Source organism: Arachis ipaensis, chromosome B10 (genome assembly GCF_059453495.1).
Source record: "Arachis ipaensis isolate K30076 ecotype BB chromosome B10, ASM5945349v1, whole genome shotgun sequence".
In the NCBI taxonomy this organism is placed as follows: Eukaryota; Viridiplantae; Streptophyta; class Magnoliopsida; order Fabales; family Fabaceae; genus Arachis; species Arachis ipaensis.
The window spans coordinates 101,128,537-101,146,670 of NC_142435.1; the positions used below are offsets into that span (position 1 = coordinate 101,128,537).

An 18,134-nucleotide genomic window follows, 5' to 3' on the forward strand; every position below is an offset into this window, starting at 1 on the left:
ATGGAAACCTCAGTTCAAAGTACTCAATATGGCCAGTGATTCTTATTCCATACAACCTACCCCCATGGATTTGCATGAAACAAACCAACTTTATCCTCTCCATGATTATTCCCGGTCCTAAAATGCCTGGCAATGACATAGATGTCTACTTACAGCCATTGATCGATGAGTTGAAGCAGTTGTGGGCCGGTGTTGATACGTACGATGCCAGTGAGAAGAAAACATTCAAGATGCGTGCTGCATTGATGTGGACCATCAGTGATTTTCCTGGATTGGGCAATTTATCTGGCTAGAACACGTACGGCGGGAGAGCTTGCCCCACGTGCAATATGGACGCCGAGACTAGGCGACTCACTTTCAGTCAGAAATGGTGTTTCATGGGTCATCGTCGCTTCTTGAATCATGATCACAGATATAGACAGGACCGGGATAAATTTGATGGAAAGGTAGATGATAGATCCCCACCTGTCAAATTGACTGGCAGGGATATCTTGAGATAGTTGGAGGGTGTGCCAGTCTCACACGGCAAGGTGGGAGTGGTGGGTGGTAAAAGAAAGCACGGACAGCAGACCGGGGTACAAGAAGAGTCTCCCTGGAAAAAGAGGAGTATATTCTTTGATCTCCCATACTGGGAGAACAACGAATTACGCCACAATCTTGATGTGATGCACATAGAGAAGAATGTGTGCGACAACATTGTGTTCACCATGTTGAACGAGAGTGGTAAGTTCAAAGATCACCATGTTCAACATTGTGTTCACCTGAAGGTGGAAAGTATCCCTCTGCAGTCTTTACCATGTTAAATCCACAGAAGGAGGTATTTCTTAGGACTATCAAGAATGTGGTCTTTCCAGACGGGTACTCTAGCAACATCTCTCGATGTGTTGATATAAAACAGCGCAAGTTATTGGGCTTGAAGAGTCATGACTGCCACATTCTAATGGAACATCTCTTGCCAATTGCGTCAAGGCACGTATTGCCCACCCAAGTGTCCGCTGTCTTGGCTCAGTTATCAGCCTTTTTTTGACTACTATGCAGCAAATGCATAGATCCTCGTCAACTTCCTCTCCTTCAGGATTGTGTGGTCCATACTCTATGCCACATGGAGATGATATTTCCACCTTCCTTCTTCACAGTCATGGTTCATCTAACGGTGCATTTGGTCGAAGAGGCACGCCTCGGTGGCCCAGTGCATTACCGGTGGATGTACCCAATTGAGAGGTAAAAATCTACCTAAGCTTCCTCAAACTATTTTTTTAGGATAACTGTCACCTATAATTTTATGTGTTATGTTCTCGAAGGTACCTATGTCGTCTCAAGCAGTACATGCGTAATAGGGCACAACCGGAGGGATCTATTGCAGAGGGCTACTTGTCAGAAGAGATTCTCACGTTCTGTTCAAGATATCTAGATAACGTCGAGACTAGGATCAACCGACCGACGCGGGTTGACGATCGGCCGAGCGATGTCTTGCCCAGTGAGGCTTCCAGCATGTTCCCAGAAGTTGGAAAGGTGGTCGGGGCTGCTTCGTTTTTTACTTTGACAGCCACTGAAATCCTTCAAGCACATCGTCATGTACTGGTCAATTGCATTGCTGTAGAGAAATTCTTAGAGTAAGTATCGAGACCGAGTTCTAAAATAATCCAGCGAGCCAATATGGCTTTAATAATAATAAAAGTGAACATTTTTTTCACACTGCATAGTGAGTACAGAGCCATCACAAAGAGAAAAATGCGAAGTAAAACAAGGTCCCAGTCTCTTATAGATAGTGTGGTGCACAGAGAATTCCCAAACTGGTTTAGGCATTAGGTAATCCTTAATATCACAAGATCCCACTACCCTTTGATGCTTTCTTGCCTCTAATGGTTCAATTCTAGGTCCCATTTGGAAGCACCAGTCATTCGAACGAGTTGCAATGGCTTGCCTGTGGGCCCCTTGCTCAGGCCAGACGCTATCAAGCTTACAACGTCAATGGATTTAAATTTAGAACCATCTCGAGGGAGCAAGGGATGAAAACACAAAATAGCGGGATTTATGTCACTTCGGATACTAGGAGTTATGCAAGCAAACGGGATGTCAATGTTGCCATCGGCGGTGTCTCGTACTACGGGAGATTAGTAGACATCATCGAGCTAAATTACAGTGGTCAGTTCAATGTAGTCTTATTCAAGTGTCTCTGGGTAGACACCACGTCGGGCAGAGGCATATGACAAGACGAGTTGGGTCATACCTGTGTCAATTTTGCCAATCCGATTCACACCGGTGATCGAGAAGACGATGAGCCGTACATCCTAGCATCTGAGGCACGTCTTGTGTTCTACGTGGAGGATGAGGTGGACAACGGATGGAGTGTAGTAGTCCATGTGAAGCCAAGAGATTTGTTTGACATGGGCGAAAATTATGAACAATGTTAGGTCGACTTTCACCCCCAGTGCTGTATGACCAGCTTGCCTGAATTTGATGTCGAAGGCCTGCGGTTGACAAGAGACGAGGTTGTCGAGGAATCCACTAATGACGGGGTTCAGGATTGTGATGAGGCCGCCGATTCCTAAAATACATTTCTCCATCACGGATGTAGCTCATATTCACGGGATTTCATGCGCATGTACTACTATAGTGATTCACCTATGATAGATAGTGAATTTTATCCTAGTCATATCATTATACAAAAAATTGAATTGATTGAGTCGTTTATTAATTTCTAAAACTTATCCTCTCATATGAAGCTCCTTTAGTTGACTAGTTTCTCATATAAAGCTCTTTTATTTAACTCTTACCTCTCATATAAGACTTCCTACAATCGCATATTTTAATTGTTCCTGTACATTCTGTCTATGTCCGTGGCCTATCAGGGAAATTGGAGACACGAGACTTCTTTCTCATTACCCGAAGCTATTGGTTTGCAGAGAAGATGATAGAGGCATCTCCATTCTCTTCGTTGGAGAACGCAACATCCTTTGCAAGGCAGTTGTGGTTCAAAGAGTCTCGTATACAGTCATGGCTGGATGCCTTCTCTGGACACAGTCACCTCTATCGAGCCATTGGTCATGCTCCAGCTTCAATGATGAGGGTTAGATTGCTGTTTCCCAATTTCATTATCAAAATCTTTTTCATTTTCGTTGATGAAACCCATTTTCAGACGGTTATACTAAATTATTAGGAACTGCTTCAATGGGACCGAAGGTACCGGGCTAAATTCGGGTTTGAGTTTATAACAAGTACGGAATTGTGGTTCCCCAAAAAAAAACTTGACGAGGTGAAGGTAAAAAACTTTCTATTTTACTTTTGTATTTATCTAACGTATAAAACAGTTCTCTATATATGTAGCTAAATTCTATCTATAATTCTCTATGGATTAGAAATGCTGTAGTATCATATAGTAAATATATTTACAGTACAGTTATTAAAATCTAGATTTTTCTTCATTATTTTAGTTATAGTTTTTCTTAATTTCCCAATACGTCTAGACGTAGCTACCACCAGGTAAAAATAAATAAATACAGATATAATGTATATTATTAACCATTCAAACTTCAATGACACAAGACTATAGTAGCAGCTTATTTTGTTACACACTAAATACTCTTACCCACATAGCACTCAATACTAATAATAGTAATAGAGTTATACCTTGAAAAGAAACATCTCATTTTCATTATACTTTTAGTGTAATAATGAGCTATGAATTTTAAGAAACACAGATGTTTAAAAATTAAGCCCAATTGTTTTTAAAAACGAGCTGAGCAAATGGATCTTAGTTTGTTGAAAAGTTTTAGAAAAAATTACACACGCCTCACTGTTGATGAAATTCAACCCTCTCCTAAAATTTATATACTATTATTCTAAGTATTTTTCTATTCTATAAAATGTGACACAGAACACCACTATAAAGATAATACAGAACTCTTCTAAAAGGTGAATTTCACGGTCAATTTCAGTGTGATTTGGGCAAATAAAAGGAATTAACAATAAATTTAACCAAACTTTAGAAGGGGTCAGTATAATTTGCCCAATTTTTATTGGATTCCATGTCAGGCTATTTAATTTCAATTTCTTCTTGGAGCTTCATAACTAGTATTCATATATAAAGTATTATGTCAAAGAAAAGTATTAGCTCGTTTGTAGGAATATTTGGAGCTTCATAACTAGTATTCATATATTTATTACTTTTTTTCCCGGACCTCAATTAAGTGGAAGCGTAAGCAGAGGTTAATCAAAGCACCCAATTATTCATGAGAATGGTGATTGATTATAGAAAAGATCAATACATGGTGTGTTCTGACTCTTACTTCATAGATTCATAGGATTAGATATTCAACCCAGCCTTGAGGTATGGCATTGTTCTGAGCAGTATCTTAAACCCCTGGGCAATATCTTGTTGTCCTAATATCTTTTTGGTTGATAATTGGTTGATAATTCGTCTTCTTATTATTAGTGTTAATTTTGGAAATTTGTGCAGGCACGCTATGAAAATACTCTGGTCGTTGAACTGGATGTTGCATCACGGAAGGAATTCAAGCTCATAGAACATGGCCTTGAACGACTATGGGACAGTAAGAGAGATATGATCTATGCAATGTTAATAATGTATAGGATTGTATTCGCACTCTGATTCTTTAATTTTTTTATTATGTTTGGATATGATGCACAACTCTCAGGGTTATCTCGACCCAATTTCCAAGATGCATCCGAAGCACCAGGAGAGGTGGTTCCAGATTTGATGGAGAAAGAGGACGTTGTCTCCTCTGATGGATCTTATGAGGCCACTTCTGCAGGATGAAATTGCTCCATGCTGTCATATGACCTCAACAAAACGCCAAATGAGAATGAATATCCTTACAGTGGAATGTCTCCTGGAAAAAAGAATGCATGGCACTTGGCTAATTGGGCAATACGGTACTTGAATCCGTGAGGACAGTGCTTTAGGTTATTTGAAGATTTTCAATTCAGGTTATTTAGGAAATTCAAACCTTGTTCATTGGTTTTCTCGTGACTTTATAACTTCTCAGATTGTTATATTGAGATTGTTCTTGTTGGAAAGTATTATCATGTTAGAGAACTTGGGGAATGCGATATTTGGTCAAGATTGGTACAGTTATTATTTTTTAGAGTCGATTAATTAATGAATTGGATTTATCACTATTCCGTGCCACAATGAAGGCCATCGAGTCTACTTTTATACATATTTCATTCGCTGGTGTTTAAAGTTTTTACTCTACGGCTAGTCTTGTGTTTAATCTTTATCATGAGAATATGGAGGTTCAGAAGAGTAAGTGTTGTTAACTTGAGCTTAGTGAGAATTTTGCGCCTTCCTAATAGCGTAGTTGTATCTTGCCCGATATTAATTAAGTGCTTCTAACTCGGAAGATTATCATAATAGATGGAAATGGAAGTAATTTTTTCCACTCTAAAACTGATATAGTTGTAGGAAGTGATTGTGATGATGATATGAGCTGCACATCCAGAAGAGTCAAATGTAGGTAAAATTAATTGCTAATATTTATTAAATTAGTTTTTAAAAGATAATTTTTAAATAAACTTTATCGTATGTAAGTTTGATGAATTAAACTTTAAAAATAATTTTCAATAAGCACAACTAATAGTATTTATATTAAATAAATAATTTGTTAACTGCAAAGTTATTATAATTAATATAAATGTATAATGTTTCATGTTGGAGAACTTAGGGAATGTGACACAGAACTAAATTTTCATTCGCCAGGGCTTAAAATTTTGTGGTAAACCGTGAATGGTTTTTCGGCAAGTTAGTAATTTTTCTTGTTAAAATTAAAATCATTAGCATAACTTTATGTATCAATAAATGAATTAATACAGTTAATTTTTAAATATATAAATTTATTATAATATTTTTAGCTTAAAAAAATTCTTTTTTAAATATAATTATTATTAATTGTGCCCATTAAAAAATATTTTTAGTTTAATTTACGAAAAATAAATACTAAACATTTATTACGATATTTTCATTTAAAAACGAATTTAATTAAATCAAACATGTAAATTAAAGCCAATTCATTCGATTTATTAGCATTTTAAACATACACGATTATATACTTGATTCTACTTTTATTCAATAATGTTTTCACTTAAGTCTACTTCATTGAATTCGATTTACTACATATTTGATTAAATAGTTATTAATTTGTTCGTTTGTTAATAAATCTTATTTATTATTACTAAACCCCTATACTATATTATTATTATTATTATTATTATTATTATTATTATTATTATTATATCAACTAACCCTATACAATTTTGCGTCATCGCTAACATAGTGCATTTTTCAATTGGATTTTGTTACTGATGATTTATTTTATCTTATAAATAAATTTGCTTTAAAAGTCAGAAGTTAGGGATTTGGGTTTTAGGCAAACTCAAAGACCCGCCAAAATAATTGAACTCCTTTGATTGAAATTTTCATACCCCAGCCTCTGCAGCAGTCATATCATCTGCTCCTCAATCCTTATACATTCTAACCCTAACTCAAAAACATTCAACGAAGGCACTCCCCAGCCCATAGAAGCTCTGACATCTCGGGCTCCAACAAGAAATCGTTAACTCGCGTCGGATCTTGGGTCTCGAGAAGCTACCAGTTGCTCAAGTCTCTCCGCCCGTGTGGTTGTCTTCCGGTCGGGATTACTGTTGGCCCAACGTCTCTGCTCCGATAACCCTCCCTCTTTCTAACACAAAAATGGGTGATGTTAAAATTGTTGATTTCAGTGGGTGCTCTTAATATGACTGAAATTTGTTTTGTTCCTTTCACCGTAAGCCTATTTTCTTCTGGGTAAGAGGTGAACACAATAGAATGTTAATATGAAGGTGTATAGTCCCCGTAATACAATAAGGAGTTATGAATATTTAATGAACTAAGCAGATTTATTTTGATTCAGATTGTTGCTGACCTGAGGCTACACTATTATAACCTGCTCTGCAGTTTCCTCTTCTAAAATTCATAGCTTGACATCCGCTTTATATATGGGCTAATTTGGGTTGTATAATTTGTACCACTGAAATGCAAATATCACTTGAAAAGGATTAATTTGATGCAGAAGTAGGAATGTTATGAGGAGGTATATCCAATGTAAAGTTGGGAACGGAGGAGTGGGACTTAGGAGTTTGTGTATCGGAAGGGGATACAGGTTTTTTTAGATTTGGTAGTTTAAAATGCACCACTCTTTTAGAAGTATACTTGACTTGGTATTAAAAATGCATTGACTAATTCAAGAACTTATGAGAGCTAATAATTAGATGTTACCCCGTTTGCAGTCACCAGCATGGCCGTTTAGCATAGTTGTCTTATTTTCAATCAAAACTTAGTAAGATTCAATACATTCTTAGCTTGCTGATGTGCTGTCATGCTTAATTACATAATTCAATAGATTTACAATACAATTGTTTTTTTCTTTCCTACTTTATCTCATTTTTAATATTTATATGTAATCCTCATAGCAGCATAGTTTTCTTATTGTCTTGTTGTTTCAATTTGATCATTATTCGTTAATTATTTTAAAATAACATCCTTTTTGGTATCATATACTCGTTGCAATGATTATAGCTCACACTCTAGGACATGCATGAAATAATTAATGCAAGGAGCTAATTAAATTGGGGGAGGGAATGAGTAATTTATAGGCTCTTCCTTGTTTAAACATGTACCTGAAAAGGCACATTTATATATATATATAACCACTTGGATGTGATTTTGAATTGTGCTTGGTGTTCTTTATTAGTGTTGTCTACAATAGCGTTAATGGGTTGGTGATACCTACCTATACGCATTGCATTGTATATATTTTAACTATTCCCTGTGTGATTGGTGCAACATGTTTATATAAATTATTTAGTCACTTAGCCTTAAATAAATATATTAACATACACCATTTATTACCGTTAGACTGTTCATGGCATTAAAAGGAGAGATTGAATAAAATTATATTATTAGATATAGTGTATGTGATATTTGAAGCCCAAAGCTATATATGGAACACGGTAAGAAATTTGGAGTTGCCGTTTGCATGTACTACACTCTTGAATGTATGTGGATCTTTTCCCGTGAAATGTTTGGGAGTATCTTAGATTCCTAGGAAGAAATTATATTTCCACATGTATGTAATCTTATATCCATATTCAAACTTGTGTTTTCTATATGAATTAGTCAATGAGTTATATTTCAATTTTGGTTGTAACAAATTTACCAAAATAGCATGAATGTGCATTGACTCCTCTTAATTCTATTATTCTTTTTTGGTTGAACCAGGCGCCCTATACCTTTTAAGATGGCTAGAAAAGGTCGTTTCACAAGAAAACCGAAAGTAGGACCAGGATGTCAGCAACTACAAACGGCTCCGCCTCCGGTCCCGCCTCCGGTCTCGACTTCCCACCGTGATGACTCTGAAAATCTCCCGGACAGTGGTGATAGTGTCCCTCCAACTTCACGCCCGTTCCTTCCACCGCGTAGTGTACCAAGGCTGGCTCCACAAACGAGCACAACTAACAATCAGAACTCGGAGCCAAGCCATGTAAACTCGGCAGATAATGCTAATGATGTAGATTCTGTCGATCAAGCAGCTGATGAGTCTTTTGTTGATTCTAGAGCTCAGACTCGCAAAGGACGTAAGACTACAGAGTTTTGGGAAGTCAGGACAATCGGTAATTTAGCTAATAAATTTGATGTGTTCAACATGATTTATACTCTTGTTATGTTTTATTATTCTCGCATGCTGTCCACTACGGATAAACTTAACGTATTATGTTTGGCCTATAGATTCCGATGGCACAATCAAGCCGGCAAGACTAAGCGTGAGGGAGGCCATGGAATGGCCTAACGGTAGAAAGATCATCCTCAGGTTCAACAAAGCAAAGCAAGCCATTGGAAACGAAGCTGGACTGTTGAGTGGCGTGCTTGGTCTGCTAGGATCTAACTTTGGGAAGTTTCCTATCTGTGAGGAAAGCTGGCATAAAATTACCACAAAGGACAAAGTTTATGACGAATGTGTGAAGGTAAAAGTTTATATCCCCTTTAAAATACATCTGCTTATTTTTACAATTTTTGACAAATTTTTGGTTATCTGTATAGCAAATTTTCCACATTGATGAAGATAGCGAAGGAACTATAAAAAAAATATCTTGAAAAGTATGGGGAAGTCCTGGAAGGAGACAAGGCTGAGGTTGTATAATGCTTATTTCGAGCCAACGTTCACGACTGAACAAAATATTGAGAATCGTCCCCCGGGAATCGATCGAGAGCATTGGAGATGGTTCCTTGACTATCGCGCCAAACTTGAAACGAAGGTAATCTAGTATATCATTGGTACACAACTTTTATGTAAATTATTGTTGCATTGAGTCTTTTTAGATCATCTTATAATCGCCTTTTGTCTCTACTGGACCAATAGGAAAAGTGCAAGAAAAATGCGAAGAATTGATCAAAACAACAATATACCCATACTGGCGGTTCAAAAAGCTTTGCACGACAGATCGAAGAAGAGGTACTTTACTTTTTTTATTCACTCTTTGGACTATTTCTATGATTTGAGATTGCCTTGATTGTGTGGAAAATGGTAATGTCATAAAAATTTTTTATACAGTTGGAACAACAAGGGAGAATAGTCGGAAGAGGGGAGTTATGGATCGCAGTGCACAAAAAAAAGGACGGCTCCTACATGAATGATGAAGCAAGAGCAATCGGTGTAAGTACTACTACTTATAATTGATCGACTAAGTTATGACCTCAAATACGGTAGTAGTCTACTTTTATATGTTATTTTGATTTTTTACTTGTTGATGAATGGTTTAATTCCCTATGTAGAATTTGAATGATTGAGTTTCATTTATCCCTTACAACTAGTTATAGTGGTTGGAATCCTATGTTGTTATCGTTTGGTGTGTTTTTGACATGAGATGCATCAACATAAATAATTGTTTATGCTAATTTATGTCTGTAGGAAAGAATTGAGGAGATTGAGCAGCAGGATGAGTCATCAAGGGTGTTGTCTCAAAATGATTCCATTGCTCAGGTTTTCGGAAAAGAGAAACCGGATAGAGTACGTGGTGTGGGTTTTGGACCGACTCCTAGTCAACTCTACGGTCCAAATTCACATGGGTCTGGCAACGGAGTCCAACTAGAGGAGACTCAGAGGAAGCTGCTTGAACTGCAGGCACAGCTTGAAGGCGAGAAGTTGAAGAGGAAGGCAATGGAGGATGAGGCAGCAGCAGAGAAGAAAAAGATGAAGGTGATGGAGAGTGCTCTGATTTATCTGTTTCAACGCCAGGGTGAGGAGCTGCCACCAGACATTGCTGCAGGAATGGGTTTCGTGGAATGATAGAGTGAATAGTAGAATATTAGGAGTGGAGATATTTTGCTATGAATCAAGTATTTTATCGAATTAGACTGAGCAACTCTTTGAAAGAGATTTTTTTTTGTTCGTATTTTTTATGGATATATATATATTTCCTATTTTGCTTATATATCAATTTTGTTTTTGCTACAAGTTTAGATTCTAAGGTTGAAAATATTCAATCTTAAAATAATAAAAAATATAAGAAGAATTATAAAAAATAATTGAATAATATTTTAAACCAATTTTGCGATTTTTTTTTTGAAAGACCCGAATTTTTTTTTAATTTCTATTAAAATAGCGGCGGTTTTAAACCGCCTCTATTTTGGTTCGATAATTAAGGATAGTGTTATGTCTAGCGGCGGTTTGTAACCGCCGGCATCTCTAACAGAAAATATATTAGCATTTGGTGGCCGTTTTAAAAACGCCGCTAAACATGCGGCCACGTAAACAAAGCGATAAAAATTGTGGCGGTTAAAAAACCGCCGGTAAATATGTTGCAAATTGTGTCAGTGGAATACGGCGGCGGTTTTCTGTAGGTGTGCCGCGAAATTTTGATTTAGCGGCAGTTATGCCAGCGGTTGCTGGAAACCGCTGCCAAATACCATCCCGGCGCCCATATCCATTGCGTTTCAGTTAACCGCCGGCATTTGATTTTGCGGCGGTTTAAAACCGCCGCCAATTCATAAAAAAACCGCCGCCAAATCCCGCCTCTGCTGTAGTGAATCCACTTCAAGTGCAGGAGGATCAGAATCCAACAGCATCTGCAATCCTTTCTCAGCCTCTGAATCAGACTTTTGCTCAGGTCTCTCAATTTCAGCCAGAAAATACCTGAAATTATAGAAAAACATACAAACTCATAGTAAAGTCAAGAAATGTGATTTTTGCATAAAAACTAATATAAATATAATAAAAAGTAACTAAAACATGCTAAAAACTATGTAAAAACAATGCCAAAAAGGATATAAAATATCCGCTCATCATCTCCTAAGACCAGTGGGTCCCACAGAATCTCCACCTACCACACCTTCTTCTCTCTCCTTCTTTCACTCTTCCCCACACACTCTCCCCAATAAACCCTCAACCAATCACATCTATATCTCTTCTCAAAACCATCATAGCTCCCACTAACCCCCACCCACTTCAAATTCAAAATTTTCCACCCAATTCCCCCCTCACATTCGAAGCTAGCCCATCCCACCCTTATAAATACCCCTTCTTCCAACCCTTTCAACACACAATTCATACACATAAGCCCCACTTGGCCGAACCCCTCTCTCCTTCTTTCTCCACCCATTCTCCTATTCTTCTACTCTTTTCTTCCATTTTTTGCTCGAGGATGAGCAAAGCTTTTAAGTTTGGTATTGGAAAAGCTTGCTTTTACTTTCCATTTACACTTATGGCACCCAAAATTGGAGAATCCTCTAGAAAGAGGAAAGGAAAAGCTGTTGCTTCCGCCTCTGAACCTTGGAAGATGGAAAGATTCATCACCAAAGCTCATCAAGATCACTTCTATGAAGTAGTGGCAAAGAAGAGGGTGATTCCTGAAGTCCCCTTTAGGCTCAAAAAGAATGAGTACCCGGAGATCCGACGAGAAATCCGAAGGAGAGGTTGGGAAGTTCTAACCAATTCTATTCCGAAAGTCGGAATCTTGATGGTGTAAGAGTTTTATGCCAATGTATGGGTCACTAAACATCATGATACAAGCGTGAACCCAAGCCCCAAAAATTAGAGCACTATGGTCTAAGGCCGACCCTTAGATTTCATCCCGGAAAGTATAAGGTTGGCACTCCATTTGACAGTAATGCAAGGAGACCCACATCCTTACACAAGAAGAGTCAATTTTGATCAAAGGATGGATCAAGTCCTTTCAAACATTTGTGTGGAAGGAGCTCAGTGGAAGAGGGAGGTCAAGGCAAGCCTATCCAACTAAGAAGGCTTGACCTCAAGCCTGTAGCTAGAGGATGGTTGGAATTCATCCAACGCTCTATCATCCTTACTAGCAATCGATCAGAAGTGACCATTGACAAAGCCATCATGATTCATTGCATCATGCTTGGGAACGAGGTAGAGGTACATGAGGTAATACCTCAAGAATTATACAAGAAAGCTGAAAAGCCTTCTACCTTAGCAAGGTTGGCTTTTCCCCACCTTATGTGTCATTTATACAATTTAGCTGGAATTGTCATAGAAGGAGACATCCCTATTGAGGAGGACAAGCCCATCACTAAAAGAAGGATGGAGCAAACTAGAGAGCCTACACATGCACCTCAACAAGAGCATGTGAAGCCGCCTCAACAAGAAATTCCTGAGATGCCTCAAGGGATGCGTTTTCCTCCCCAAGGCTATTGGGACCAATTGCATACTTCTCTAGGAGAATTGAGCTCCAACATGGATCAGCTAAGGATGGGACACCAAGAGCACTCCACCATTCTCCATGAAATAAGAGAAGATCAAAGAGCCATGAGGGAAGAACAACAGAGACAAGGGCGTGACATAGAAGAAATCAAGCGCTCCATTGGATTCTCTAGAAGGAGTAGTAGCCACCGTTACTAAGGTGGACACGTTCCCTTAATACCCTGTTGCCTATGTTATTTTTCTATTTTTCATGTATTTTATCTTATTGTCTGTTTCTAGTGCATGATCATCTTTATTTTATGTCTTAAAGCCATGAAATATTCTATATATCTCTCACCTTACTTGAAAGAAAATTTTATTTGAAAAAGAATAGAGAGATACTTAAATTTCGAGTTATATAATAAGAATAGTTCAATTATCTTGATGTGGTGGCATTGCTTTTACTTTCTGAATGCATGTATGCATAGTGCATATTTGATGTTGAAGTTAAGAATGTTGGCTTTTGAAAGAATGATGAAAAAGGAAAAGTATTATTGGTAATCTGAAAAATCCAAAAATTGATTCTTGAAGCAAGAAAAAGCAGCAAAAAGCAAAAAAGCAATAAAAGAAAAAAAAATAATACATAAGCGAAAAGAGTGTGCTTAAGAACTCTGGACACCGCTGGCTGAGGATTATAGCAAAGCTAAATCACAATCCTAAAGGGTTCACCCAGTTAAGTGTTTGTGGCGTTTATGTATTTGGTGGTAATATTGGAAAACAAAGCGCTTAGGGTCATGGCCAAGACTCAAAAGAAGCTGCGTTCAGGAATAAAAAAGAACTAAACTAGGAAATTCAATAATATCATCTGGATTCTGAGTTCCTAAAGATGGCAATTATTCTGAGCTTCAAAGGAAAGTGAGATGCCAAAACTATTCAGAAGTGAATATCCACTAGTCCCGCTCATCTAATTGAAACTGAACTTTATTGAAAACTCTGAGATTCATTGTATCCTTCGCTTCTTTTTAGTCCTACTCTGATTTTAGTTGCTTGGGGACAAACAACCGTTTAAGTTTGGTATTTTGATGAGCGGATATTTTATACGCTTTTTGGCATCATTTTCATATAGTTTTCATTATGTTTTGTTTAGGTTTTATTATATTTTCATAGGTTTTAGTGCAAAATTCACATTTTTGGATTCTACTTTGAGTTTGTGTGATTTATGATTATTTCAGGTAAATTCTGGCCGAAATTAAGGAGCTTTGGAAAAGTCTGACTCAGAGACAGAGAAAGGACTGCAGATGTTGTCGGATTCTGACCTCCGTGCACGCAAAGGAGCATTTTTGGAGCTATAGAAGTCCAAATGGCGCTCTCTTAACGGCATTAGAAAGCTAACATCCAGCGCTCAATATATAATAGTCTATACTTTGCTTTGGAAATGAAGGTCCAAAACTGGCATTCAACGCCAGCACTTCACCCTCTTCTTGGCGTTGGACGCCCAAAAGGGATCAGCTAGCGTCCAACACCCAAAAAGGAGTCCAAATCTGGCGTTCAATGCCCAAGAAGGGTACTAGCTCGTGAAGTCACCCTTAGTTCAGCCCAAACACTCACCAAGTAGGCCTCAGAAGTGGATTTTCACACTATCAACCTAGTTTATCCTATTTTTGTAATCCTTAGTTATTAGATTAGTATATATAGGAGATGATCACCCATGTTTAGGATCTTCTACCTGGCTTTTACCTTATGCCATATTTTCAAATACATTACTATTTTATGTAAGCTATGAGTCACTAACCTCCTAGGTTAAGGTTAGGAGCTCTGCTGATTCTTATGGATTAATAATATCATTGTTCTATTTCATTCTATGCTTGATTCTATTCTAAGATGTATCTTCATTCTTCATCCTAATGAATTGGGAGTGTAACTTGACCGTCATCCCTATTTTACATGGGTTCTTGTGAGTCCTTGACAGGATAGTATTGAACCATAAGCTTGATTATACATCTCTTAGACGACTAATCCACGACTTCGTTAGGGACTTGGAGACATCAGTTCAGCCGAGGTACGAGGCAATTAGGGCCTTTGTGGTATAGGATAGAATCAGGAAGCAGCATTCTCTGATCCAGAAGATTTGACCTTGTCTGTGGAGCTTTGAGTAGGATCACCAATGGAATGGACTGTTGGAGCTTCACCCCCATTTAGATTGGATGACCACTGACCTGGCGTTTGGTCTGAAGCAGAGGAGATTAATAACCACTGACCTGGTGTTAGTCACTTACAGCCTGCCAAGGAATGAATCATCAGAAGTTGGAGTAGACAGTGAGAAAAATTGATCCAGAAGGAGGAAGCATCTCTGAAGCCTCAACTATTCTCTTATCATTGATTTCACACCAATTAAGTAATTCTAACTTTATTCTATTTTATGCATTTTTCACAACAATTATATTTTCTATCCGCCTGACTAAGATCTACAAGGTAGCCATTGCTTGTTCAAACCAACAATCTTCGTGGGATCGACCCTCACTCACATGAGGTTTTACTTGGACGACCCAGTGCACTTGCTGGTCTATCTGTGCGAATATTGCAGAGTCAATTTCATGCACCACCTATGCCCTTTTTATTTAATAATCCAATGACACTCAATCAAGAATCATTATTGCTCATCTTCATTTCATTTCATACATCACTGAACATGAAAAAAGAAAGGGACCGAAAGTGTGAGGAAAAGAGAACCGCGACTTCCTTTGATTTTTCGGTCTTGATTTCTTGAGATTCGTAACTCCAATAAAAAATCTAATCCGATAAAAGTGTTTGTATCTTCCTCCTCTACACATTGGCATCACTTTTGTTCGGTAGAAGTTGATGGTGACGTAGCTCCTCTTCCCCTTAAGTTCATCCAATTGGAGTTCTAGCAGGCACAGGCGATTTCTGTCGTTTTCTTCTTCAGCAGTTTGGTCAGAAAGCTTCTCTGGAGTTTTCATTATTTTGATTTCGTACGGAGGTAGGGTTTGGTAATTTTATAATAATTAAATGTGAATTTTATAAGTGAATGTTACTTTAATTGATTATTGTTGAGTTTGATTGAGCTTTATGTTGAAATATTATTGAATTATTGTTGTTTGCTTGAGATTTTGGGTCGGCTATGTATGAACAGCCAGCTGAGGTGTTTTGGTAATTTTTGGGTTGGAATATCATTGACAATAAAGTATAAATTAATGAGGTTTGATGGCCGAGAGATTAAATAAAAAGCGGTGAAAAATCGGTAATAGTAAAGCTTAAAAACAGACTTAAAACTAAAGCTAAAAACTTGAAGAATTTTGGAAATGAGGTTCAATCCTTTGATACAGTTATAATCAGAAAATTAAGATTTATATTTGAGAATGAAATAGTAACTTACTAAAAATTGTAGTTTTGTAATTATATACGTTTTTGGGATATTTTGGGGAATAATTAAGAAGTTCAGGGATAAAATGAGAATTTTATAAAAGATGCAAGGTTATTTTGGTAATTATATAATATGTAAGAACATTTTAATAAACTACAAAATATATTGGAGTAAAAATATAAATAATTTAGAAAGGTCAAAGATGCAGAATAATTTATAAGAGCTTAATAATAAAGTTTAAGTTAATAAATTTTGAGTAATGAGAATATTTAAAGTTCAAGTTAACAAAGTTTTGGGTAATAAAGAAAATCATTATTATTGTTTTTAATTTATTAAGATTATTATCAATGTACTTTTGAAATATATTATATATTAGTATTTTATTTAAAATATATTATTTTATTTATGATATACTAAAAGGGTAAGCAGAAAACTGTCCTAAAAGCTTTAGAAAGACAAATCTAAGTTTAGAACCTTTGATACTCTTTCCATAAGACACTTAGGGAAAGGCGAGGGAATAATGTGAAGATAATTTATATTGTGAAATGATAAGAAAGAAAAGAAAGAAAGAAATAAAGAACGAAAAGAAAATGAGATAAGCAGAGATATGGTGGTGAGTCCACCGAGATTTGCTTTCCAGAAATACATCGGCCAATCCAGGGGATGGTCGCACCTGTAAGACAGAGGTTGCTTACAGAGGTTATCAATACATACATTGGCTAGAGAGAGCCTCACCTGTAAGACCGAGGTTGCTTACAGAGGTTATGTTTGCATACATCGACTCAAGAGAGTCGCACCTGTAAGACAAAGGTTGCTTACAGAGGTTATGGCACTGGAAGCCAAACTCAGACAAAGCTTGCTGAGTTAAGTAGAAATATAATTCAATAAATGATAGAGAACAAAAGAATTAAAAGAATATAAGAGAAAGGAATATATTAATTAAAGGAATCTCTGCCACAGGAGAGCAGAGAACAAAGATTAAAAGAATCTAATGAACGTCTGCCACAGTAGAGCAGATAGAAAAAAGGGTATTAATTAAAGGTATCTCTGCCGCAGTAGAGTAGAGTGCAAAGATTAAAAAGAAATTGAGTGTTGTTTGGGCCTTAGCGCCAAGTGCCTAGTGGGGACGGCGATGTGTAACGCTCACTTGATACTATAAGGACGGCTCAGTGGGGACAGCGATGCCTAACGCTCACTGGAGACTGAAAAGAAGGTTTCTCCATGAGGACGACGATACGTAACGCTCATGGAGGGGACGTTGGCTGAGATAAGGACAGTGGTACGAAACGCTTATCTCAGGATCAGTGTCGGGAATCGGGCAACAAACTGACACATGAGCTCATGGCCTGTATAGGACTAGACATGCATCATACTTGTTTGCACATATTTGTTTGTGATTATGTTTTCTATGATTGTTTGTGCTTGTAATTGGATTCTATGTTCTATAATTGTTGAGTTGGATTATACTTTGTTGACTATTGTTATTGACTGAGAATATAATGAAACAAACTTAACTTCTAACCCCGACCCTACTAAGAACTCCCCAGTTCTTACCCCCGATTTTCACCCCTTTCAGCTACAGGTGCGAAGGTTTAGTGCGGAGCTACAAGAGCATAGCAGATTATATTCACGAATTGAGTTGTTAGAATTTATTTTTCCCTCATCGTTTATTGTTTTTAGTTTTTAGAGGGGTAGGATTTGTAATTGAGGTTCTTTGACATAAGTCTATGTATATAAAGTTATGTGAATATATACTTTTATGGTTAAGTGATTTAAAATAAACTCTCCTTTTGAGTTCTTAATTAAAGTATCGATTCGTATTCGCGAAGACTCAATATTCAATAAAGGTAGTATATAATAAAAAGGTTTAGACGTACGTGATGGGTAAACATGAAGTATCGGTAAAAACTGGGGAGTTCTTAGAGGCTGATTTATTTCAATAATATGAAAAGAATTTTGGTGTTACACATTGAAATGGGTGAACATGAAGTAATTAGGTCAAAATGCGACTCATACTTTAGCAACTCACGCTTTAGTTTTTTTTTTTTTAAATGAAA

The 18,134-nt window shown here is 37.1% G+C and overlaps 1 protein-coding gene and 1 pseudogene across 2 annotated transcripts; both read left to right on the plus strand.

The window, feature by feature from the left end:
* Nucleotides 1-889: 889 nt before the first annotated feature.
* LOC148581084 (uncharacterized) lies at nt 890-4,780 on the plus strand (annotated as a pseudogene).
* A 1,670-nt stretch (nt 4,781-6,450) lies between these two features.
* On the plus strand, nt 6,451-17,678 carry LOC148581085 (uncharacterized). 2 transcript variants are annotated; one of them, XM_088488952.1, is made up of 6 exons: nt 6,451-8,670; nt 8,786-9,021; nt 9,098-9,312; nt 9,417-9,509; nt 9,609-9,710; nt 17,654-17,678. In XM_088488952.1, the coding sequence occupies exons 1-3, from the start codon at nt 8,298-8,300 to the stop codon at nt 9,149-9,151; spliced, it is 663 nt and encodes a 220-aa protein (XP_088345078.1). In that variant the 5' UTR covers nt 6,451-8,297; the 3' UTR covers nt 9,152-9,312; nt 9,417-9,509; nt 9,609-9,710; nt 17,654-17,678. The 2 variants fall into 2 exon arrangements, with proteins under 2 accessions (XP_088345078.1, XP_088345101.1); XM_088488975.1 differs by lacking the exons at nt 6,451-8,670; nt 8,786-9,021; nt 17,654-17,678 and adding an exon at nt 9,966-10,403 and having other exon boundaries at nt 9,164-9,312.
* Nucleotides 17,679-18,134: the final 456 nt, after the last annotated feature.